This window comes from Vipera ursinii (assembly GCF_947247035.1).
Source record: "Vipera ursinii genome assembly, chromosome: 6".
Taxonomy (NCBI): domain Eukaryota; kingdom Metazoa; phylum Chordata; class Lepidosauria; order Squamata; family Viperidae; genus Vipera; species Vipera ursinii.
This window is the reverse complement of record NC_139515.1, coordinates 4,514,786-4,538,564: the sequence shown is the minus strand read 5'-3', so window position 1 is coordinate 4,538,564 and position 23,779 is coordinate 4,514,786. Positions and strand designations below refer to the sequence as shown.

At 44.1% G+C, this 23,779-nt stretch overlaps 2 protein-coding genes across 6 annotated transcripts in view; both read left to right on the top strand.

The window, feature by feature from the left end:
* The window catches only part of SLC26A4 (solute carrier family 26 member 4), a 32,690-nt gene extending 30,269 nt beyond the window's left edge, over window positions 1–2,421 (top strand). For both annotated transcript variants that reach the window (XM_083366265.1, XM_083366264.1), the window contains one exon: window positions 760–2,421. In XM_083366265.1, coding sequence (XP_083222391.1) covers window positions 760–783 — 24 coding nt within the window. In that variant the 3' untranslated portion in view covers window positions 784–2,421. The remainder of the gene's footprint in view (window positions 1–759) is intronic.
* Window positions 2,422–9,619: 7,198 nt separating this feature from the next.
* The window catches only part of COG5 (component of oligomeric golgi complex 5), a 137,202-nt gene continuing 123,042 nt past the window's right edge, over window positions 9,620–23,779 (top strand). For all 4 annotated transcript variants that reach the window (XM_083366259.1, XM_083366258.1, XM_083366260.1 and 1 more), the window contains exons 1-3: window positions 9,620–9,707; window positions 13,263–13,402; window positions 15,785–15,842. In XM_083366259.1, coding sequence (XP_083222385.1) covers window positions 9,629–9,707; window positions 13,263–13,402; window positions 15,785–15,842 — 277 coding nt within the window. In that variant the 5' untranslated portion in view covers window positions 9,620–9,628. The remainder of the gene's footprint in view (window positions 9,708–13,262; window positions 13,403–15,784; window positions 15,843–23,779) is intronic.

The following is a 23,779-nucleotide window of genomic DNA, read 5'->3' as shown; positions in this document are numbered from 1 at the left end:
GATGATGTTACTCAGTTGGGTAATGAAATGTCTGCAAGGAAACAACCAAGCTCAGAGAGCACCAAGGACCCCATGGTCATCGTCGTCATCCTCTTCCTCCTCTTCCTCCTCCTCCTTTTCATAAACCCTTCTTCCTTCTAGCACTGATGACGTTACTTAGTTGGGTAAAGAAACGTCTGCAAGGAAACAACCAAGCTCAGAGAGCACAAGGACCTCACAGTCCTCCTCCTCCTCCTCCTCCTCCTCCTCCTCCTCCTCCTCCTCCTCCTCCTCCTCCTCCTCCTCTCCCTTCTAGCACTGATGATGTTACCTAGTTGGGTCATGAAATGTCTGCAAGAAAACAAGCAAGCTCAGAGAGCATCAAGGACCCCATGATTGTCTTCGTCGTCGTCCCTCCCTCCTCCTCCTCCTCCTCCTCCTCCTCTTCACAAACCCTTCTTCCTTCTAGCACTGATGATGTTACTCAGTTGGGTAAAGAAACGTCTGCAAGGAAACAAGCAAGCTCAGAGAGCACCAAGGACAGCTCTAAATAAGATTCTGTCATGGTAACCGGGTTCTCTTAACATCACATTTGCAGCATCTTCAATAAACTATTTTCAAGAGTTCTTTGGGGGAAAATGAACCTAATTAACCTGATATACATAACACGGCTACCGTGGTAATCAACATCTATTTAGTCTTCACAGTTCTCATTTCAAATTTAGAATTCCAATCCTATTTCCGTTTCTTTTCTTTTCTTTTCTTTTTAAAAAAAACTAGGCTATGCGCAGACTTGCTTCCTAAAGGACAGCTTCAGGCTTGGGAAGATCGCGGACAACGTAGATCAATACTTCAAGTATCACGGGACACAATCCGTTGCACTAGAAGAAAATATTTATGTTATTCAAGAGACTTCCTTCTTTCCCTGCATCCTAGAATTTATTTGAATTACTGGTCAACCTGTTCGGTATCAAATTGCTTCGGAACTGGTCTGCGGAATTGTAAAAACCGTAGCAGGCCGGGCTATTGCAACGGGGGTGCCCGTGCATAATGTATTTGTGTGTTATTGTGATTTTGGTACACAGAAGCCGTTGCAGGAAGGAAATGTAGCTCTCAGGTAACTGGTGCTGATCTCAGAGGTACCAACGTTGCTACCCATTCTTCTGGAATTATGTTTGTGGGAGGCAAATAATGCAATAATCTTGAAGCACAAAACTCGCCCCAGAAGCTAACCATAAAACATATTGAGTGGATTTAATCACTTCCACAGGAATCAGAGAGTTCGTTTTAAGTATCTGATTTTTTTTTCTCTCTGCAAGGTTTAAATCAAGGGAGACCAGTGTTTCCTGAGAAGAATCCAAAGGAGAACACACTTCCGGCATATTTTACATTACTGCAATACAAAATGTTCTTTTCCCACGTAGCGGTGTAGCTTCACCCTTTATCTTCTATAATGTTTCTCAACTTTGGCAACCTGAAGATTTATCGACTTTAGCCCCAGAATTCCTCCTGCTGGCTAGGGAATTCTGGGAGCTGAGGTCCACACATCTTAAAATTGCCAAAGTTGAGTAACACTGACTTACTGTATTAAGGAGCGGAATTGTGCAATATTATGGACTCCGACGTGAATTTTTTAAAATTATAAATTGGGTTTCATTGTTATGCCCAATTCCCTTCCATTTTTCACACTTTTTTGCAACAATGTCTAACTATGATTTTACTCTTGAAACATCATGTTTTAATTGTTAATCATCCCAAAGGACGGATATTCAGGAACATCTCAAATCTGGATATTACAGTTTATTTATTCTGGAACAAAGCGTCATTTCGTTCCTTGCAATAAAACAGTCTTTCCTCAACCTTGGCGACTTGCAAATGCGTGGACTTCAACTCCCAGAATTCCTCAGTCAGCAGCATGCTGGGTGAGGGAATTCTGGGAGCTGGAAGTCCATACACCCTCAAGTCACCAAGGTTGGGAAGCACTGCAATAAAACAATGCATCTTTCAGATCCGGTGAGTAAAAACCTAAAGTTGTGTCTCCACTGCACAGAATCATTGTAACACAACATGTTATGCTAGTTCTCAATGCAGATGTGCCAATTAAAAACTAAGCCAGTGGACAGGGGTATCTGCCTGGAAATGAAAAAAAAAAGTAGTCTCTTTGGCCTCTTGATCAAAGAAAGCTCTGTTCCTTTTATATAAAAATTGTGGATGTGCCACTCACGAGAGGGCGGGGCTTTGTTCCTATGGTGGTGATCATGTTGTTTTATTTCATCCCTTCCGTTGAGGTGCCTCTGGAACTGAATATTGATTTGGGAGTATTAATTTAACGTGTATACTCAGGAGAAATATTTGAGAATAAACAGGTTTTCTGGGGTTGGGAATCTTTCTGTTCTTATCCCTTTCATAAAAGATTTATAAATAAACATTTGCAGAATTGTTTGTATGTCTGAAAAAGTCTCTTTTTCTGCTTATAAGCTTCCTGTAGAAGGGTGGGGTTTTTTTTAAATAGAAATACGTCTGAATATTATCATTTTTGAGATCCTATTGGTCAGTAAGGGAAACAGGATGATTTGCAAAGACAACGGGACGCGGTGGCTCAGTGGGTTAGGACACTGAGCTTGTCGATCAGATGGTCGGCAGTTTGATGGGTCGAATCCCGAGTGCCGCGTAACAGAGTGAGCGCCTGTTACTCGTCCCAGCTTCTGCCAACCTAGCAGTTCGAAAGCACGTAAAAAGGCAAGTAGAAAAATAGGGACCACTACGGTGGGAATGTAACAGCGTTCCGTGTGCCTTTGGCGTCTAGTCATGCCGGCCACATGACCACGGAGACGTCCTCAGACAAGCGCTGGCTCTTCGGCTTTGAAACGGAGATGAGCTCCATCCCCTAGAATTGGAAACGACTAGCACACATGTGCAGGGGAACCTTTTCCTTTACCTTTATTCTGTGATTGAAGCTCTGCCCAAGGACCACAAAATATAAGAAACAAGTGAGGTCTTTGTTGCTCTTTGAGTTTGATTGCTTGCTTGCCCATGTTTCATTTACTCGGCTGAGTGCTTGCTAGAGCTGGGTATTGAAATGTCTGCAAGAAAACCACCAAGCTTAGAAAAACACCAAGGACCCCACAGTTCAACCCTGAGTTACAGATATTCTCTTTGATTTAATATAAGGAAGCAGGCGGATTTCAAACAGGCTAAGTTCCCCAGGGAAGTGCACTTAGAACTAAGGAATTAAATTAATACTTTTAAACAGTGCTTTTTTTGTAAAAGAAAAAGGTGCCAGAACTCACACATGCCATACAACCCGCCTTGCCTACCCTACAAGGTTCCATCCAAAAAAGGTGCCGGAACTCCGTTCTGAGCGTTCTATGAGAAAAAAAGCCCTGCTTTTAAATGAAAACTTAGTTAATTTCAGATTGCTTGAGCAAAAAAACCCCAGAACAATCAGGCATTCGTTGATTCGTGTTTCAGGAATTCATTCAATTTTTGTTTGTCATGTCGAAAGAAAAAATCTTCATCAGGGTCCAGTCCAAGCTGGGAATAAACAAAATGGAGACTGCTTGAGAAGGAAAGTTGCAGTTTATTGAAGAGGAGAGCCAGACAGAAAGATGGCTTTGGGAAAAGCTGACCACATGTAGTAGGGAGTGGTGGGTTTTTAAACCTTCTTGAGCTTTTGTTTGGAGTTCTTCCTGTAGTATGAACTTTCACCTGAGTCCAAGTGTGCCTTTCTGGTATTCTGATGGTGCTGAGTTAATCCTATTATGTCCCAAAGGTCATATCCTGCTTCCTTGGGGGTGTGGCTGATGACTATGTCCTGTGTTGGATTTTTTTTGGTGTGAGGGATTGTTGATTCTAGGGATCTTTGTCTTCCTAATCTCATCAGCTTCTTGCTTCCTGGCTCCTACATTCCTGAACAGATTATTACATCTGTATTTCTAAAAGCTGCTTTCTACTAAGATTCCTTGTGAGATGGCCTCACGAGGTCAATGGTTCGTTAAGGTGCTTCCAAGTAAAAGGCATCATGTTTGTAGCTGCAGGCTTGGAAGCGTTGCCTTAAACCATCCTCTGCTACCAATTTGGGTCTGGATGGGGAGGAACAGACTTCAACTCAACCCTGACAAGACTGAGTGGCTGTGCATTCCGGCATCCCGGGACATTCAAAATGTTCCATCTCTTTCTATGGGGGGTGAGCTCTTACCCCCCGTGGATAGGGCTCGCAACTTGGGAGTCCTCCTAGATTCACGGCTAACCCTGGAAGATCATATAGCGGCCGTGACTAGGGGGGCTTTCGCCCAGGTTCGCCTGGTGCGCCAGTTGCGGCCCTATCTGGACCGGGATGCCCTGTGCACGGTCACTCATGCGCTCATGACCTCTCGCCTTGACTACTGTAATGCTCTCTACATGGGGCTTCCCTTGAAGACCACTCGGAGGCTCCAACTGGTGCAGAATGCGGCCGCGAGAGTTGTCTTGGGAGTTTCCCGGTACTCCCATGTTACACCTTTGCTCCGCGAGCTGCATTGGTTACCAGTTGTCTTCCGGGTGAGGTTCAAGGTCTTGGTTATGATCTTTAAGTCCTTACATGGCATGGGTCCGGGTTACCTCAGGGATCACCTGCTGCCGGCGTCAACTCCCCTCCGCCCTGTGCGTTCCCACAGAGAGGGCCTCCTCAGGGTGCCTCCGGTCAGGGAATGCCGACTGGTGGCCCCCAGGGGGAGGGCCTTCTCTGTGGGCGCTCCGGCACTATGGAATCAACTGCCGGTGGAGCTCCGGATGACATCAGACCTCCAAACCTTCCATCGCGGCCTGAAGACCCACTTATTTGATCTAGCTGGTCTGGCCTGATGGGGGAATATGGGTTTTTAAAATTGTTGTTTTTATTATTGTATTATTGTTTTTTATTTATTTGGGCATTGGTTTAATCTTATTTTAACTTTTGTATCGTAATTTATATATGCCCTGTGAACCGCCCTGAGTCCCTAGGGAGAAGGGCGGTATACAAATTAAATAAAACAAAACAAAAAAAACAAATTTGTGAGATGGCCTCACGAGGCCGATGGTTCGTTAAGGTGCTTCCAAATAAAAAGAACAGCACGCAGGGATGCAATCAGTCAAAGTTTTATTTAACAATAAAGTAAATAGAAAGAGTTCCCTGGCATGGAGGCATCCATGCCTGGGTTGAGCTCATGGATCAGCTAGCAAGCAAGCAGAAGAGAAAAACAAAAAGAGCAAGCAAGAGCAGCCCCTGAGCAGAGGTTTTTATGGGGGTCCTCAGCCCCTCCCTTACCAATTAACTCTCTCCAATGGGGCTGCAGGGGCCGGGGACCCCTGACCCATCAGTGGGAGGAAAGATGCCTCTTTGCTCCCATCTGATGACCTCTTTGGGGAACTGCCATGGCTGGCACATAAACATCTAACATTCCTGGCTGGGAGAAGGGAGATCTTCTCCATTATTCCTTTGGAGAAATATATTCTGTCTTTTTAATATGCCCCAAAATATTTCTTTCTCTGGATTCTTCCCGCAGTCACATAAACTCGGGATATTTATAAAATATTTCCAGGGAACACGTGCACATATTATTCTCAACTTTTTAATCGACGTTTGCCCTCACTGTGTAGGGAAATGTATTATTGAGCAGGAGTACATATGGCCAACAATTTAAAGCGGCCCCAAGCCACTTTAATTTCTTTCTGCATGAAAATCAGTCTTTTAAGTCGAAACAAATGCATTGTTCTTGATATGTGAAAATTATTTTGCTAGATTCTTGATAAATATTGACTTCCTTTTGAAAATAATAAAAGGATAACTGTTTGCCTTTTTACATATATATACATGAAATGAAATGAAATATACAAAAATGTATGCACTCACATACACGTACAGACGTACATACACATACATATGCATACATGTATGAATGCCCTGGGTTTTGTAAACACAGCTAGTGAAATGTTGTACTGATGTACTTTATGGAATTTTTAGCATAAGAAATTATGGGATTTTTAGCATAAGAAATTATGCTAAATTAAAATTAAAATTATATTTTTACCTATGTTTTAAAGGATCCTCTGAAACCATCCTATGAAGAATTAGTCACACTTTATATAGATCAATTTGTATGATATAGTAAGAGGGGGAAAAGGTATATTGCACACATTAAAGATGTTGTTGCATTTTAATACTTACAGAAAGATAATCCAAGTTGGTAATACTTTTACTTCCTAGTTTTTCCTTATTTAAAGTATTTGTGGGTGTGGGTGTGGGTGTGTGATTCCCCCCCTTCTTTTTGGTCTTTATTGTCAACCTTGACTCTCAGAATCTGTTTGCAGTAATCTCTGTCATTTTCTTGGCAACATTTTCAGAAGTGGTTTGCCATTGCTGCCATCCTAGGGCTGAGATAGGGTGGCTGGCTCAAGGGCCCCCAGTCTAATGTCTAAGGCAGGACTAGAACTCACAGTCTGCCAGTTAAGCAGCCTTTAACCACAACATCAAACTAGTCCTCAGTGTCTTCAGTCACTACTTTATAAAATAGACTTCTTTAGGTGTCCAAAAAGTGTTAAATAAAATGCTACATATATACCATTCATAATAATACGTTGCTGAGAAGAATGCAACAGTTGAACTCTCTTTTATCAATTTGTTTCAGGTGCATATTATAAGGGTTAATTTTCTTTTTAAAATTCCAGTGGGGATAGCTAGAAGGGCATTTACTATAAAAACAAGGACATTACCAGAAAAAATATTAAACTGCATGTTATTGGTGTCCACATTTATGTATAATTTGACAATGTAAATCAGGGGTCTTCAAACATGGCCCATTTATGACTTGTGGACTTCAACTCCCAGAATTCCTGAGCCAGAAATGCTGACTGAGGAATTCTGGGAATTGAAGTCCACAAGTCATAAAAGGGCCAAGTTTGAAGACCCCTGATGTAAAAGAATGGATGGGAGATTGTAGCGCTGCTCAGAAAACTACTACCACAGCAATTTTCCATTAAATATGTTTAACTGATAAACTTAATGCAGTTAAGTGTGGGAAACCTGATAATATATGAAACATTATTTTTTGATATGACATCCTTAGACATCTAAAAATGACTATTATTACTTCTTAGTGCCTAGGGCTGCATGTTTTGGTAGCCATGGCTATAAAGTCAATTTAACCCACCTTGCCGGGTTTCCATTCTGGGGGAAAATAAAATGCAAGAGTGTTAGGTATATTTGAAATAAACAATCAAAGGCTAAAATATAATAATATCATTCTTGTACTTGTTATTAACTTTGCCAAGTTAACAATTATTAAGGCTGGTAAGTTGCTGGTATGCGTACTTCAATTTCTGGTGGTATATAAATTTGAAAGGATAGATAGATGGATGGATGGATGGATGGATGGATGGATGGATATGGATGGATGGATGGAATCCTTGACTTAAAACAGTCATTTAGTGACCATTCGAAGTTGCAACGGCATTGAAAAAAGCAACTTATGATTGTTTTTCACATTTATGACCATTGCAGCATTGCCAAGGTCACGTGATCAAAATTCAGACACTTAGCAACTGACTCATATTTATGACGGTTGCAATATCCTGGGGTCATGTGATAAGCTTTTGTGACCTTCAGACAAGCAAAGTCAAAGGGGAAGCCAGATTCACTTAACCCTGTTACTAATTTAACAATGATTCACTTAACTGTAGCAAGAAAAGACATAAAGGTTCCCCCGCACATGCGTGCTAGTCGTTTCCAACTCTAGGGGCCGGTGCTCATCTCCGTTTCAAAGCCGAAGAGCCAGCGCTTGTCCGAGGACGTCTCCGTGGTCATGTGGCCGGCATGACTAGACGCCAAAGGCGCACGGAACACTGTTACCTTCCCACCGGAGTGGTCCCTATTTTTCTACTTGCATTTTTACGTGCTTTCGAACTGCTAGGTTGGCAGAAGCTGGGACGAGTAACAGGCGCTCACTCTCTTACGCGGCACTCGGGATTCGACCCACCAAACTGCTGACCATCTGATCGACAAGCTCAGCGTCCTAACCCACTGAGCCACCGTGTCCCTTAAGAAAAGACATAGAATGGGGCAAAACTCACTTCAAATGACATTTTGGGCTCAATTGTGGTCATACGTCAAGGACAATAGATAGATAGATAGATAGATAGATAGATAGATAGATAGATAGATAGATAGATAGATAGATAGATAGATAGATAGATAGATAGATACAGGGCTTTTTTTCTCATAGAGCGCTCAGAACGGAGTTCCGGCACCTTTTTTGGATGGAACCTTGTAGGGTAGGCAAGGCGGGTTGTATGACGTGTGAGTTCTGGCACCTTTTTCTTTTACAAAAAAAGCAGTGGATAGATAGATAGATAGATAGATAGATAGATAGATAGATAGATAGATAGATAGATAGATAGATAGATAGATAGATAGATAGATAGATAGATAGATTAGATAGATAGATAGATAGATAGATAGATAGATAGATAGATAGATAGATAGATAGATAGATAGATAGATAGATAGATCGATCGATCTTTCAAAATTCTCTGCAAAGCTCATGCTGGCTGGAGAATTCTGCGAGTTCTTCTAATTGCTATGATAATTATTTTTTTATTGGGTGATTTCTGCTGCCTAGTGTGCAGTTGTGGTATTGTGTCGAGTGTTCCTTTTCACCCCATTTTGAATTTGCTTAGTTTCTCTTCTCTGCTCCCACCAACCCTACAAGGCTGAGATGCTCGCCCGTTACCAAGGCAACTGCAACGCCGCCCGAATGCTGGTCGCGGGGGCGCCGGCGGTGGGAAAGGAACAACAATTCCCGGGATGCAATTCGACATGAAGCGGCGCCATTTTATTTTATTTTTTTTTTAAAAAAAGGAGCCTAGATATAAGAAATGTTTGCTTGTGAGATCGCGGCCATAAGATCGTTATCTGTATAGTTGGCTTCCTAGATTTGGACGGTAAAACCCAAATTACCACTGGAGGACAGCAAAAGAGCTGCCAACCCTCTGAACCGTCCAGTGTTTGCGCCTTTTACTACCCTTTTATCACCCTGACAGGGAAAAGGAGAAAAGCATCCCGGAATAATCCCTATTCTTCCTCTGAGTCCTTTTCCCGGAATTTGAGGGAGATTTTATCGCAGTCAGAAAGTCCCAACGGAAGACTTTATTATTCTCAGGGAGCCAGAAAATGTACCAGGGGTCTTCAAACTCGGCCCTTTTATGACTCGTGGACTTCAACTCCCAGAATTCCTCAGCCAGGCATGCCTGGCTGAGGAATTCTGGGAGTTGAAGTTCACGAGTCATAAAAGGGCCGAGTTTGAAGACCCCTGATGTAGACTGACCCACCAATGGGAGGACTGAGGTTTATGGAAATTGGCCGTCTTTTCCTTAAGCCCCGCATTTGCTTGAAATAGCTTTACGTTCCTGACATTTATGCTATAAAGTTGTCTTTTGGGGGGAAATCGAATAAGTTCCCTTGTAGGGAGCCAATCAGAAAAGGAAATCTTGGGGTGTGTGTGTGTGGGGGGGGAAGGAGAATAGACACGCGTGTGGCATGTCTAGCCTTTACAATCTCTATGGTCGGTGCTACGCGCGACGGAGCGGGCGGCGCTTTTTGATGTCGTCACGGCGCAGCTGTTCTTCTGGTGCCAGCATGGAAGGGCTGAAAAGTACTCCCGAGACGGGCACGGCAGCCCTTTCCGAGCCGGCGACTGGGGAGCTCCTGGGAGATGGTGAGGAAGAAAGACGGGGAGGGGGGCGAGGGGAAGGGTCTGCCCTGGTTGTTGGCGGGGTTTTAATTACTTTACAACACCCCCCCTCCAAAAAAAGACCCCCGTGGGTTCTCTGGCATTAATTACTTGCCTAGGGGACTGCAGATCTCTCTGGGCATCGCTAGGTGGCAGCAGAGATTCCCCAGTTCAGGGGTGGGGAACCTTGGCTCCTTTATGACTTGTGGACTTCAACTCCCAGAGTTCCTCAGCCAGCTACGCTGAGGGGAAAGGAAGAGGTTTCCAAGCTGAGCCAGGCCGGCTCAGGAATTCTGGGAGTTGAAGTCCACGAGTCATAAAAGAGCCAAGGTTGCCTAACCGAGGCCTAGGCTGCTTTATGACTCGTGGACTTCAACTCCCAGAGTTCCTCAGCCAGCTACGCTGAGGGGAAAGGGAGAGGTTTCCAAGCTGAGCCAGGCCGGCTCAGGAATTCTGGGAGTTGAAGTCCACGAGTCATAAAAGAGCCAAGGTTGCCTACCCGAGGCCTAGGCTGCTTTATGACTTGTGGACTTCAACTCCCAGAATTCCTCAGCCAGCCACGCTGAGGGGAAAGGGAGAGGTTTCCAAGCTGAGCCAGGCCGGCTCAGGAATTCTGGGAGTTGAAGTTCACGAATCATAAAAGAGCCAAGGTTGCCTACCCGAGGCCTAGGCTGCTTTATGACTTGTGGACTTCAACTCCCAGAATTCCTCAGCCAGCCACGCAGAGGGGAAAGGGAGAGGTTTCCAAGCTGAGCCAGGCCGGCTCAGGAATTCTGGGAGTTGAAGTTCACGAATCATAAAAGAGCCAAGGTTGCCTACCCTAGGCCTAGGCTGCTTTATGACTTGTGGACTTCAACTGGGTCCAGAATACCTTGGGGAGCACCTGCGGCCGGCGTCAACTTCCCTCCGCCCAGTACGCTCCCACAGAGAGGGCCTCCTCAGGGTGCCGCCGGTCAAAGAATGCCAACTGGTGGCCCCCAGGGGGAGAGCGTTCTCGGTGGGTGCACCGGATTTATGGAACCATCTTCCGGTTGAGCTCCGGATGGCGCCCGATCTCCGCTCCTTCCGGCGCGACCTTAAAACCCATCTCTTTAAACAAGCGGGCCTGGCCTGATGGGACGGGTTGGGGTTTTTATTAATAACTTCAATTTTAAATTTGTATTATTTATGGGCATTGTTTAATCATGTTTTAATAATTTTAATTTTAATTTTTGTATCTAACTTTTATGTATTGCCCTGTTCACCGCCCTGAGTCTCTTGAGAGAAGGGCGGTATATAAATTAAATTAATAAATAAATAATAAATAAACTCCCAGAATTCCTCAGCCAGCCACGCTGAGGGGAAAGAGAGAGGTTTCCAAGCTGAGCCATGCTGGCTCAGGAATTCTGGGAGTTGAAGTCCACGAGTCATAAAAGAGCCAAGGTTGCTACCCCTGGCCTAGGCCTAGGCTGCTTTATGACTTGTGGACTTCAACTCCCAGAATTCCTCAGCCAGCCACGCTGAGGGGAAAGGGAGAGGTTTCCAAGCTGAGCCATACTGGCTCAGGAATTCTGGGAGTTGAAATCCACGAGTCATAAAAGAGCCAAGGTTTCCCCCACCCCTGCCCTAGTTGCTTGCAGTCCTCCTATTGCAGTGTTGGCCAAGCTTGGCCGCTTGAAGACGGGTGGACTTCAACTCCCAGAATTCCCCAGCCAGCATTGCTGGCTGCTGCCATGCCATGCCGTCGATGCGTGACAAATGGGAGTCTGTGCAATTGTAGTGGGGAATTCTGGGAGTTGAAGTCATTTGAAGCTTGGATGTCCTCGGTGCGGTGCAGTGGGGATGTCTGGGAGCTGAAGTCATTTGAAGCTTGGGCGTCAAAGCTGTGGGGAATTCTGGGAGTTGGAAGTCCACCCGTCTCCAAGTGGCCAAGCTTCAAACGACTTAAACAACCAGAATTCCCCATTGCGTTGCATGGAGTTGAGGCCCAAGCTTCAAAGGACTTCACCTCCCAGAATTCCCCATTACATTGCACGGACTCCGTTTGTCATGCGTGACTGTATTGCAGGGCAGCGGCAAGCAATGCTGGCTGGTGAATTCTGGGAGTTGAAGGCCACCTGTCTTCAAGTGGCTAAGCTTGAAGAGTTGCGTCGCCAACTCTCTCCGTGGTACTACTAAAAATTGAAGCCCCTTGTAGGATTGCACCTCCGTGCTTCATGTTCCTAATTTAGTTTCACCACTTAGGAGAGCCACTCGGAGCCCCTTCTAATGTATAGAGGGTGAAAAAAGATGGCGTTGGTGCAGTTATGCCAGATCGGTTCCCCAAGAGACGAGGCGAGACGCATGACTCGAAACCAAAGCAATCTAAAGCGCCAAGGAAATCATTCAGACAGTCTTTGCCTCAGTCTCACAGTTTATACTAGTGGCTTGCCCTGTCGGTGATGGCAGACGTTTCATTCCCAACTAGGTAACTTCAGCCCTACAACTGATATAATCTAGTTTGGTAAAGGAACATCTGCACGAAAACAGCTAAGCTCAAAGAGCACCAAAGTCCTCCTGAAGCCCAGTCAGACTCGCAAGGTGATGTTACAACAGTCCATCTTCACAAAAGTGGTTTTAAACTTCCCCGCAGTCTGCTTCTTGTTCTGGATTGCATCCTGGGACCAACATGAATTCCAGGATGGCGCTTGACCCGGATGCTCAGTTGGTATTAATTAGGTCAGCTAAAGAAGCTATCGTGACTTATAAAAAAAAAACCTATTCTCTGAATGGGTACCTGTCTGGCTTCAGATGTCTTCAGAGTCTTTGATAACCAAGAAGAGATTTCCAGACGGGGAATTGCTGAGCTAGAAGGCATATTTTGGGAGAAGCTCTTGGTTGTAAAGCTTTACGCTAGGTTTGTTTGTTCAGCATACAGCAAGCTCAAAAATGACTGTTGGTTCCAAGGCCACACCTGGAATCCTGCATCCAGTTTTGGTCACCATGATGTAAAAAAGATGGTGAGACTCGGGAAACAGTGCAGAGAAGGACGACAAAGATGATCAGGGGACTGGAGGCTAAAATATAGGAAGAACACTTGCTGGAATTGGGTATGTCTAGTTTAATGAAGAGAAGGACGAGGAGTGACATGATAGCTGTGCTCCAGTATCTCAGGGGCTGCCCCAAAGAAGAGGGAGTCAAACTATACTCCGAAGCGCCTGAAGGCAGGACAAAAAGCAACGGATGGAAACTCATCAAGGAGAGAAGCAACCTAGAACTAAGGAGGAATTTCCTGACAGAACAGTTAAACAGTGGAACAACCTGCCTCCAGAAGCTGTGGATGCTCCAACACTGGAAGTTTTTAAGAAGAGACCGGACAGCCATTTGTCTGAAATGCTATAGGGTTTCCTGCCTGAGCAGGGGGTTGGACTAGATGACCTCCAAGATACCTTGCGACTATTGTTGTTGTTGTTGTTGTTGTTGTTGTTATTATTATTATTATTATTATTATTATTATTATTATTATTATTATTCTCTGAGCAAAAGGAAGCCAACTTTCTTTTGTTTCTGTGTCCCTTTCAGAATGTTATGCGGACTTTTTGCGGGAAGACTTTGACGTCAAGGCCTACACCTCTCAGTCAATACACCAGGCTGTTATTGCTGAACAATTAGCAAAGCTTGCTCAAGGGATCAGCCAGTTAGATAAAGAGCTCCACTTGCAAGTAAGTACCGTTTATATCACCCCTTTGTTTGTATTACCACTTTAAAGATCGGCGTGAGATAAAAGTAGGATAAGAGCATTGCTGTCAATCTAAGATATGGATGTGCAGTGTGGTGTCGTAATTTGTTTACAGTTCCAAATTAACACATCTGTACTGTACTTAGAAGGGATGCGGTGGCTCAGTGGGTTAGGACGCTGAGCTTGTCGATCAGAAGGTCGGCAGTTTGGCGGGTCGAATCCCAAGTGCAGCATAACAGAGTGAGCGCCTGTTAGTCGTCCCAGCTTCTGCCAACCTAGCAGTTCGAAAGCACGTAAAAATGCAAGCAGAAAAATAGGGACCACTACGGTGGGAAGGTAACAGCATTCTGTGCGCCTTTGGCGTCTAGTCACGCTGGCCACATGACACGGAGACGTCCTCGGACAAGTGCTGGCTCTTCGGCTTTGAAATGGAGATGAGCACCGGCCTCTAGAGTCGGAAACAACTAGCACGCATGTGCGGGGGAACCTTTACCTTTACTGTACTTAGGCATCCAATAACTATGAGATCGGCCATTTTGAGACTGACAAATGAGATGTGAAGCTTTATCTCTAGCCTTGCAGGTCATATTCATAAACCTGTGTTTTAGTATTTGGTTAGTACGAGTTCATTTTGAATGAAATATTAAGAGCAGTATAGGGTTTTTCGGGAAGGCCTGCATTTAGCATTGCCAGATGCAAATCCTGAACAGAACATGCAGAGCTGTGCTGTGTATCCTGCAAACGTTGCATGTTGACCATCCAGACATCAGATTCCATCTTACTTGTCTCTGTCTGCTTTCTATCTAGCTGTGTATGTATGTATCTTAGAATAGAACAGAGCTGGAAGGGACCTTGGAGGTCTTCTAGTCCAGCCCCCTGCTCAAGCAGGAGAACCTATAGTACCATCTCAGACAGGTGACTGTCCAGTCTCTTCTTGAAAATCTCCAGTGCTGGAGCGCCCACGATCTCTGCGGGCAAGCTGTTCCACTGGTTAATTGTTCTCACTGTCAGGAAGTTTCTCCTTAATTCCAGGTTGCTTCTCTCTCTGATCAGTTTCCAACCATTGTTTCTCGTCCTTCCCTCTGGTGCTTTGGTGAACAACCTGGCCCCCTCTGCCTTGTGGCAGCCCCTCAGATACTGGAAGACTGCTATCCTGTCTCCCCTATTTCTTCTTTTCTTTAGACTACCCAAACCCAAGTCCTGTAGCCGTTCTTCGTACGTTTTAGCCTCCAGGCCTTGGATCATCTTAGTTGCTCTTCTCTGAATTTTTTTCCAAACTCTCAACATCTTTTTTGTGAAATGGTGACCAAAACTGGCTGTAGTATTCCAGGTGTGGTCCTACTAGGGTTTTATAAAGCGGTAATAATACTTTGCGTGTTCTTGATTCTATCCCTCTGTTGATGCAGCCTAGCACTGTGTTGGCTTTTTTGGGTGCTGCTGCACACGGCTGGCTCAGGGTCAAGTGATCGTCCACTAGGACTCCAAGGCCCCTCTCACAGCTGCTGTTTTTAAGCCAGGTCTCGCCCAATCTGTGTTCGTGCCTTTGGTTTTTCCTGCCTAAATGTAAGACTTTGCTTTTCTCCACATTGAACCACAGTATCTATCTATCTATTGTCTTGTCTGTCTGTCCGTCCGTCCATCCGTCTATCCATTGTCTGTCCATCCACCCATCCATCCATCCATTATCTGCCTGCCTGCCTGCCTGTGTCTGTCTATCTGTCTGTCTGTGTCTCACTATCAATCTGTCTGTCTGTCTGTCTGACTGACTGTCTGTCTGCCTGCCTGCCTGCCTGCCTGCCTGTGTCTGTCTGTCTGTCTGTCTGCCTGCCTGTGTCTGACTATCTATCTATCTATATCTATCTGACTGACTATCTATCTATCTATCTATCTATCTATCTATCTATCTATCTATCTATCTATCTACTTACCTATCATATACCTTCCTGCCTATTTACATAGCTGCCTATATTGCAAACATGACTCTTGGGAGTTTAGTACACTACAGGTCTAAAATAACCCTTAAAAATAATCCAACATGAATATAAATGAAGGAGAATGGACCAATATCCTATACATCAGACATGTCAAACTTGCGACGTCATGGGATGTCGTGTGACGTCTTGGAACTTTTTCCCATTGCCGGCAATGGGATGGGCGCGGTTTCTCCGTGACACTCCGGCCCGTGGGCCGGCAGTTTGACAACCCTGCTGTACACGATACCACCACCTTGTAGGCTTCCTGTTTCTATAGGATCCCCAAGCTTGTTGGGAGATCCATGGTTTGAGAGGCCAGTAGGGTCTTTTCAAATACTTTTAAAATCTAAATTACGTTTCTAAGCTTCAGATTGATTCTTTTCACTTTATAGGTCGTTGCAAGGCATGAGGACTTGCTGGCACAAGCAACTGGCATAGAACCTTTGGAAGGTAAGTAAGTTTTGTTTATTGAAAGCCTGTGCATCAGTGTGCATCAGCCTTCTGTTTTAAACCAGGCATGTCCAACTGCCAGCCCGTGGGCCAGATGCGCCACACCGAAACCGTGCCCACCCCATTGCAGGCAATGGGGAAAAAGCCACAATACATCGCATGACGTGACGTCCCGAGTTTGACATGCCTGTTTTAAACCATTGTTTCTCAACCTTCTGAACTTTAAGCTGTCTGGGCCTCAACTCCCAGAATTCCCCGGCCAGCAGAATTCTGGGAGCTGAGGTCCAGGCAGCTGTAAAAGTTCACAAGATGGAGAAACACTTCGCTAAATCAATCTCCAGAGTGGTATTTTTTAGGGAGTTGGTAAATAAAATAGGGACGCGGTGGCTCAGTGGGTTAGGACGCTGAGCTTGTCGATCAGAAGGTCGGCAGTTTGGCATGTCGAATCCCGAGTGCCGCGTAGCAGAGTGAGCGCCTGTTACTCGTCCCAGCTTCTGCCAACCTAGCAGTTCAAAAGCACGTATAAATGCAAGTAGAAAAATAGGGACCACTCCGGTGGGAAGGTAACAGCGCTCCATGCGCCTTTGGCATCTAGTCATGCCGGCCACATGACCACGGAGACGTCCTCGGACAAGCGCTGGCTCTTCGGCTTTGAAACGGAGATGAGCTAGTCGGAAACGACTAGCACGCATGTGCAGGGGAACCTTTACCTTTACCTAAATAAAAAATACAGAGGTTTCAGTAGAGAAAAGCAATATGTATCCCCAATCAGTCCTCATAAATTATGTCTTAAATACTAGATTATATATACGCTCGCGTTTTATTTTCTACTAATGCGTGAATGCAACTGGGGCAGCTTAATTTTCAGAAAGAACCAGCAGATTTTATTCTGACGTATTTGTATTCCAGTAGAGCACGCTGATTATTTTACTTGCTTAAATTTATATCAAAGACCAAAACGGGCCTAACCGAAAAACAATAAAACCCCTTATAAATAAATAGCAAGCCACCCGCAAAAAGCTGTGTATTTAGAAGTATCGAAGTTACCGCAAAGGTGCTTTTCCCTGAAGGCAACTGGACTTCCTTGATTTTATTTTTATTTTTATTTATTTTTTGCTCGCAGATGTTTTGCTTCTTGGATGAGGAATGAAACATCTTCAAGGGGGAAAAAAATTCAAGGAAGTGCAGTTGCCATTTGGAAAAAGCAACTTTGTAGGGAACCGTGATTTGGATGACTGAGAATCTCCATAGATATTATTTTATTTATTTATTTTAATTCCATTTATATCCCGCCCTTCTCCGAAGACTCAGGGCGGCTTACAAGCTTAGCAGTAGCCTTCATTCTATGTATATGCCTGCTTATGATAGCAACAGTATTTGCAGCAACCTTGGAGACGTGTTTAGGGCCACGTTTCTCAACCTTAGCAATTTTAAGATAGGTGGAGTTGAACTCCCACGTTTTAAGCTTGCCAAGGCTGAGAGAGATAAGGTAGAGACTTTTCAACTAGGAGAGTGAAACTGCTGTGAAAGTGGGTTAGGAAAAGTGTTCTTAAGCCTACTTGTAAACTAAAATCATAGAAGGAACAGTGCAATATCACCTCCATACATATACATATAGAGAACAGCAACAAAGATGATCGGGGGGGGACTAGAAGCTAAAACATCTAAGGAACGGTTGCAGGAATTGGGTGATATCTAGTTTAATGAAGAGAAGGATGAAGGGGGGACATGATAGCAGCCTTCCAATATCTCAGGGGCTGCCCCAAAGAAGAGGGAGTCAAGCTATTCTCCAAAGCACCTTGAAGGCAGGACAAGAAGCCATGGATGGAAACTCATCAAGGAGAGAAGCAACCTGGAACTAAGGAGAAACTTCCTGACAGATAGAACAGTTAACCAGTGGAACAACCTGCCTCCAGAAGCGGTGAATGCTCCAACACTGGAAGTCTTTAAGAAGAGACCAGACAGCCATTTGTCTGAAAATGATATAGGGTTTCCTGCCTGAGCAGGGGGTTGGACTAGATGACCTCTGAGGTCCCTTCCAAATTATAATTATAGTTATGATTGTTGTTGTTGTTGTTGTTGTTAGGATAGTTGGGCTCCTAGCTTCATATACAACGGGCCACAGAGCTGAAAAGCTATCCCTTCTTTAATCCTGATTTATTGACTGTTTCAGTGTCTAATGTTAAGACTTTGAGGGAGGGAAATGCACATTTCCAATTTAGTCAGTACGGGCGGTCCTCGGCCTACGACCACAACTGAGCCCCAGATTTCTGTTGCTAAGCGAGACATTTGTTTTGTGCCTTTTGCCCCATTTTACGACCTTTCTTGCCACAGTTGCTAAGTGAACCACTGCAGTTGCTCAATCATTAACACGGTTCTTAAGTGATTGCCCCTTCCCTGTCGACTTTTCTCATCAGAAGGTCGCAAAAGGGGCTTGCGTCACACACACACACACACACACACACACAGACACACACACAAACAGATCCTGGGATGCTGCGACCGTCACAAATGTGAGTCAGTTGCCAAGCATCTGAATTTTGATCGCGTAACCGTGGGGACGCTGCAGCAGTCGTAAGTGTGGGGAATGGCCATCCTTCCCTTTTTTTCAGTGACTTATCTAACCTTGAACGGCCACTAAACAAATAGCCGTAAGTCGAGGACTACAACTCTGTTCTGTTTTTGGCCCCTTTCATACTCATTTATATTGCCAGCAGATGGAGCAGTTCTTAACCGATTTTCCGCACCTAACTTTTCTAGCTGTGTGGCAATGTTCTACATAGAAAACAACAGAGGAACAATAATAGGCACAAGCAATCTATAATGCAGATTTGGATGATAGCACTTTTTTTAAAAAAAATAAGAAAGACCTCATAGTACAGGAGTTAGAGTACATTGCAATATTAAAGACAGTGCATTGGTGAGTAGAATGTGAAGGATGTGTGTCTATAATGTATGTTCTTATTTTGGTTTTTTACTTGTGTCTAGTGTGCACTGTGGACAGCACTTAATTTTGCTCTGAGTTACAAAGTGACAATAAAGATTATTCTGTTCTGTTCTGTTCTGTTCTATTCTATTCTATTCTATTCTGTTCTGTTCTGTTCTATTCCATTCTATTTTTTCATTCTTCTATTCTATTCTACTCTATTCTATTCTATTCTATTCTATTCTATTCTATTCTATTCTATTCTATTCCACATTATTCTATTCTGTTCTGTTCTGTTCCGTTCCATTCCATATTTTCTATTCTATTCTATTCTATTCTATTCTATTCTATTCTATTCTATTCTATTCTATTCTATTCTATTCTATTCTATTCCCAATAAAGATTCTATTCTATTCTAGTCTTTTCTAGTCTAGTCTAGTCTAGTCTAGTCTAGTCTATTCCACATTATTCTGTTCTGTTCCGTTCCGTTCCATTCCATTCCATATTTTCTATTCTATTCTATTCTATTCTATTCTATTCTATTCTATTCTATTCTATTCTATTCTATTCTATTCTATTCTATTCTATTCTATTCCCAATAAAGATTCTATTCTATTCTAGTCTTTTCTAGTCTATTCTATTCTAGTCTAGTCTAGTCTATTCCACATTATTCTGTTCTGTTCCGTTCCGTTCCATTCCATTCCATATTTTCTATTCTATTCTATTCTATTCTATTCTATTCTATTCTATTCTATTCTATTCTATTCTATTCTATTCTATTCTATTCTATTCTATTCTATTCTATTCTATTCCACATTATTCTATTCTGTTCTGTTCATTCCATTCCATTTTACTCCATTCCACTCCATTCCATTCCATTCCTTCCGGTCTATTCCATTCCATCCTTTCCTTTCCTTTCCTTTCCACATTCCACATTCCACATTCCAGGCTCCAGCTGTTTCAGCCTCCGAAATGAGCCAGTTTTCAGACTGAAAACTTCCCAGCCCGGGAGACATATTAGATGGCAAACCCCCATTGCATACACTTTCCGTCCTGTTCAATAATGCATGAGATTGCGTCTGAATCCTGTCTCCTTTATGTGTAAGTGACTAAGCATTGACAAATGTGTGGGCTGACACACATTCTTATTGCTTCATGTCCGTACGCTGAGCCTTCTCGGGTCCATATATAGAATTGGACTCCGACAGAAAAATGAGTTTATACTGGCGGTAAGCATCTGTAGCCTGAAAGGTACATCTGAAAAATGTGTGAAAATTATCGCAGCCTTGTTGGGAGAAAATGACCCCAAAGGGACTTTGGATAACTGAACGCCGTAAAAAATATGTTAGCGTTTTCCTGTTTTGCTTGATTTCCACACACCCCAAAAAAATTTTTTGGGGAAAGTTATTTCTGCACAGTTGCTAGCTTTTTGCAAACCTGCTCTTATATAATTATCTGGGCTTCCCCTTAAGAACCGCTTTCTTTTGAGCAATTTCAAAATGATTTTTAAGCGAAAAAGAAGAATGTTGACAAATCTCAACCATTGGGCCCCATCCAAGCAGACGCAGTTCATTGGCACTTCAGTGGCAGGAAAAATCGAATGCACAGATACAGAATAGGTGGTAGATTAACCATATATTTTTAAAAAAAACAAAATAGGAGAAGGTAACAGATAAAGGAAATAACGGTAATAAACCTAGGTGATAAATTGTTGTTCAGTTACTAAGTCACGTCCGACTCTTTGCGACCCCCTGGACCACAGGAAGCCAGCCCCCACCCACCCCCACCCTCCATCATTTCCCGGAGTTTGCCCAAATTCATGTTCATTGCGTTGATGACATATCTAACCATCTCCTCCACTGCCGTCCCCTTCTCCGTTTGCCTTCCGTCTTCCGCAACTTTGGGGGTCTTCTCCGAGGGGTCCTTCCTCTCTCCTCATTCGGTGGCCAAAGTCTTTGAGCTTCAGCTTCAGTACGTGTCCTTCCAAAGGACGGGCTGGGGTTGGTTTCCTTCAGGATCGACTGATGGATCTCCTCGCAGTCCAAGGGCTTCTCAAGAATGATGGTCCCCAGCACCATAAATTGAAAGAATCAACTTTCAGATAAATTCAGCATACCTCACTCTGTTTGGTGTTACAGATTTTCAGCTCAGCTGCCTTAACTATCAGTCAGAATAGAATTGGAAGGGACCTTGGAGGTCTTCTAGTCCATCCCTCTCTGCTCAGGCAGGAAACCTTATACCATTTCAGACAAATGGTCGTCTAGTCTCTTCTTAAAAACTTCCAGAGTTGGAGCATTCACGGCTTCTGGAGGCAGGTTGTTCCACTGGTTAATTGTTCTAACTATCAGGAAATTTCTCCTTAGTTTTAGGTTGCTTCTCTCCTTGATGAGTTTCCATCCGTTGCTTCTTCTCTTGCCCTGAAGTGCTTTGGAGAATAGCTTGACTCCCTCTGCTTTGGGGGCAGCCCCTTAGAGATTGGAACAAATCTAGTCCCTATACTATTTCAGACAAAGGGTTGCCCAAATCTCTTCTTAAAAACTTCCAATGTTGGAGCCCCCCAAACTCTGGAGGCAAGCAGTTCCACGGGTTAATTATCCCCAATGTTAGGAAGTTTCTCCTTAATTCCAGGTTGCTTCTCTCCTTGATGACTTCCCATCCATTGTTTCTTGTTTTGCCTTCTGATGCTTTTTAATATTAACCTAGCAGGTCATTTAATGGTGTTTTGATATTAACTTGTAAACGTAGCAGGTCATTTAATAGCAGAGGACCATTTTTTTATTTTTTATTTTTGGCTTAATCTAAAGACTTACCAAGTCTACCAGCTTTGCTCCCAAGGCAATCAGCTTGATGCCGACAGCGGTGTTTCTCGGTTTTGGCAACTTTTAAAGTAGGTGGACTTCAACTCCCAGAATTCCCCAGCCAGCACTGACCTATCACAAATCGCACCTAAGGACAGTCCACTGATAAATGCCATATCCTTTTCATCGGGTAACTGGTTGAGGATTGCTGTAGGCCTTCAACGATTTTTTCTGTTAATGGAAAGCTTTAAACATTCTGGATTATCCTTCAGGCTTTAGATTCTGAGCTGCAGGTTTCGAACAGACCAACCTCATCAGATTTAGCTTCTCCCGATGAATGTTTTCACTTACATAAACAAGATGCACAAAAACGCTTGGATTCTTAATGCACTCCATGATTTTATTTCCGGAATATATTTACAGTGGGATTTTGGGTGATTAAGTCTAATCAGCTTGCTATTGTATTTGGTTGCATCTCACACACACACACACACACACACACACACACACACACACACCAGGGATTTTTGTGACACAGGAACACTTCTGGCTGCTCTGATCCTGGAATGTAAACCAAGTGGGTCGTAGCAACCCTGTAGACAGATTAATCCTTTCAATCACATCTTTTCATCTTCATCCATTTGACGAATGCCTTCACCTCAGCCATGAGATCTTGCCGCCCTTCTTTTTCGGTCAAAGTTGGACCCTAACCCTGCCAGCAAAGCCTTGTAAAATGAAAGCATCATCATCATCATCATCAGGTTGGAAGGCACCTAGGAGGTCATCTAGTCCAACCCCCTGCTCAGGCAGGAAACCGTATACCAGAGGTAGGCAACCTTGGCTCTTTTATGACTCGTGGACATCAACTCCCAGAATTCCTGAGCCGACCTGGCTCAGCTTGGAAACCTTTCCCTTTCCCCTCAGCATGGCTGGCTGAGGAATTCTGGGAGTTGAAGTCCACAAGTCATAAAGCGGCCTAGGCCTAGGCCAGGGGTAGGCCACCTTGGCTCTTTTATGACTCGTGGACTTCAACTCCCAGAATTCCTGAGCCGGCCTGGCTCAGCTTGGAAACCTCTCCCTTTCCCCTCAGCATGGCTGGCTGAGGAATTCTGGGAGTTGAAGTCCACAAGTCATAAAGGAGCCCTAGTTCCCCATGCTGGCACAGGAATTCTGGGAGTTGAAGTCCACGAGTCATAAAAGAGCCAAGGTGGCCTAATCCTGCCCTATACCATTTCAGACAAATGCTTGTCCAGTCTCTTCTTAAAAACTTCCAGTGTTGGAGCATTCACCGCTTCTGGAGGCAGGTAGTTCCACTGGTTAATTGTTCTCACTGCCAGGAAATTCCTCCTTAGTTCCGAGTTGCTTCTCTCCTTGGTTAGTTTCCATCCGTTGCTTCTTCTCCTGCCCTCAGGTGCTTCGATCAATAGGTTGACAAACCCCCCCCCCCCCATTTTGTATGACAGCACCTCAAATATCCTATCATTATATCAATTGTCCTATTCTCCCTTTTCCTGCCTTCTCCATCCCTCAGGAAAGGATCCTCAGTGTCTTTGGTTAGCTTTGAGATAATGCGTGCTGTGGATTTTTTGTTGTTTTTCTTTTAGAGATTTTATATTGCTTGCTTTTTTATTATTATTATTTTAATTCCATTTATATCCCGCCCTTCTCCGAAGACTCAGGGCGGCTTACCAGCTTAGCAGTAGCCTCCATTCTATGTATATGCCTGCTTATTAGGGCTTTCACACACACCCCCAAGCGGCATTATTACAAAGTCAGCTTACTTGCCCCCAACAATCTGGGTCCTCATTTTACCTACCTCGGAAGGATGGAAGGCTGAGTCAACCTTGAGCCTGGTGGGACTCGAACCCGCACTAATTGCAGGCAGCTGGTGTTACTTGAGGAGGCGTTAGCCCACTGCGCCACCAAGGCTGCTTTAGAAGATTCTTATCCTTAGAAGCAGGCTATAAATAATGGCCCTAAGTAGAAATGCAGGGTTAGCTGTGCGAGTAGCACCCGAGTCCCACAAAGTTTGACGTTAAGCCCAGGAAAATTTCTGAGCTTTTCGTTGGGTTATTTTGTAGGGCTGAATATTCCCAGAATCCCCCGTTGATTGAGAATGAGATTTGAGCAAACGTGTAGCGTTTCTGAATACGGGTGAGAAAAATAACACCCTTTTTTGCATTGGACATTGTTAGGCTCATCACTAACTATGG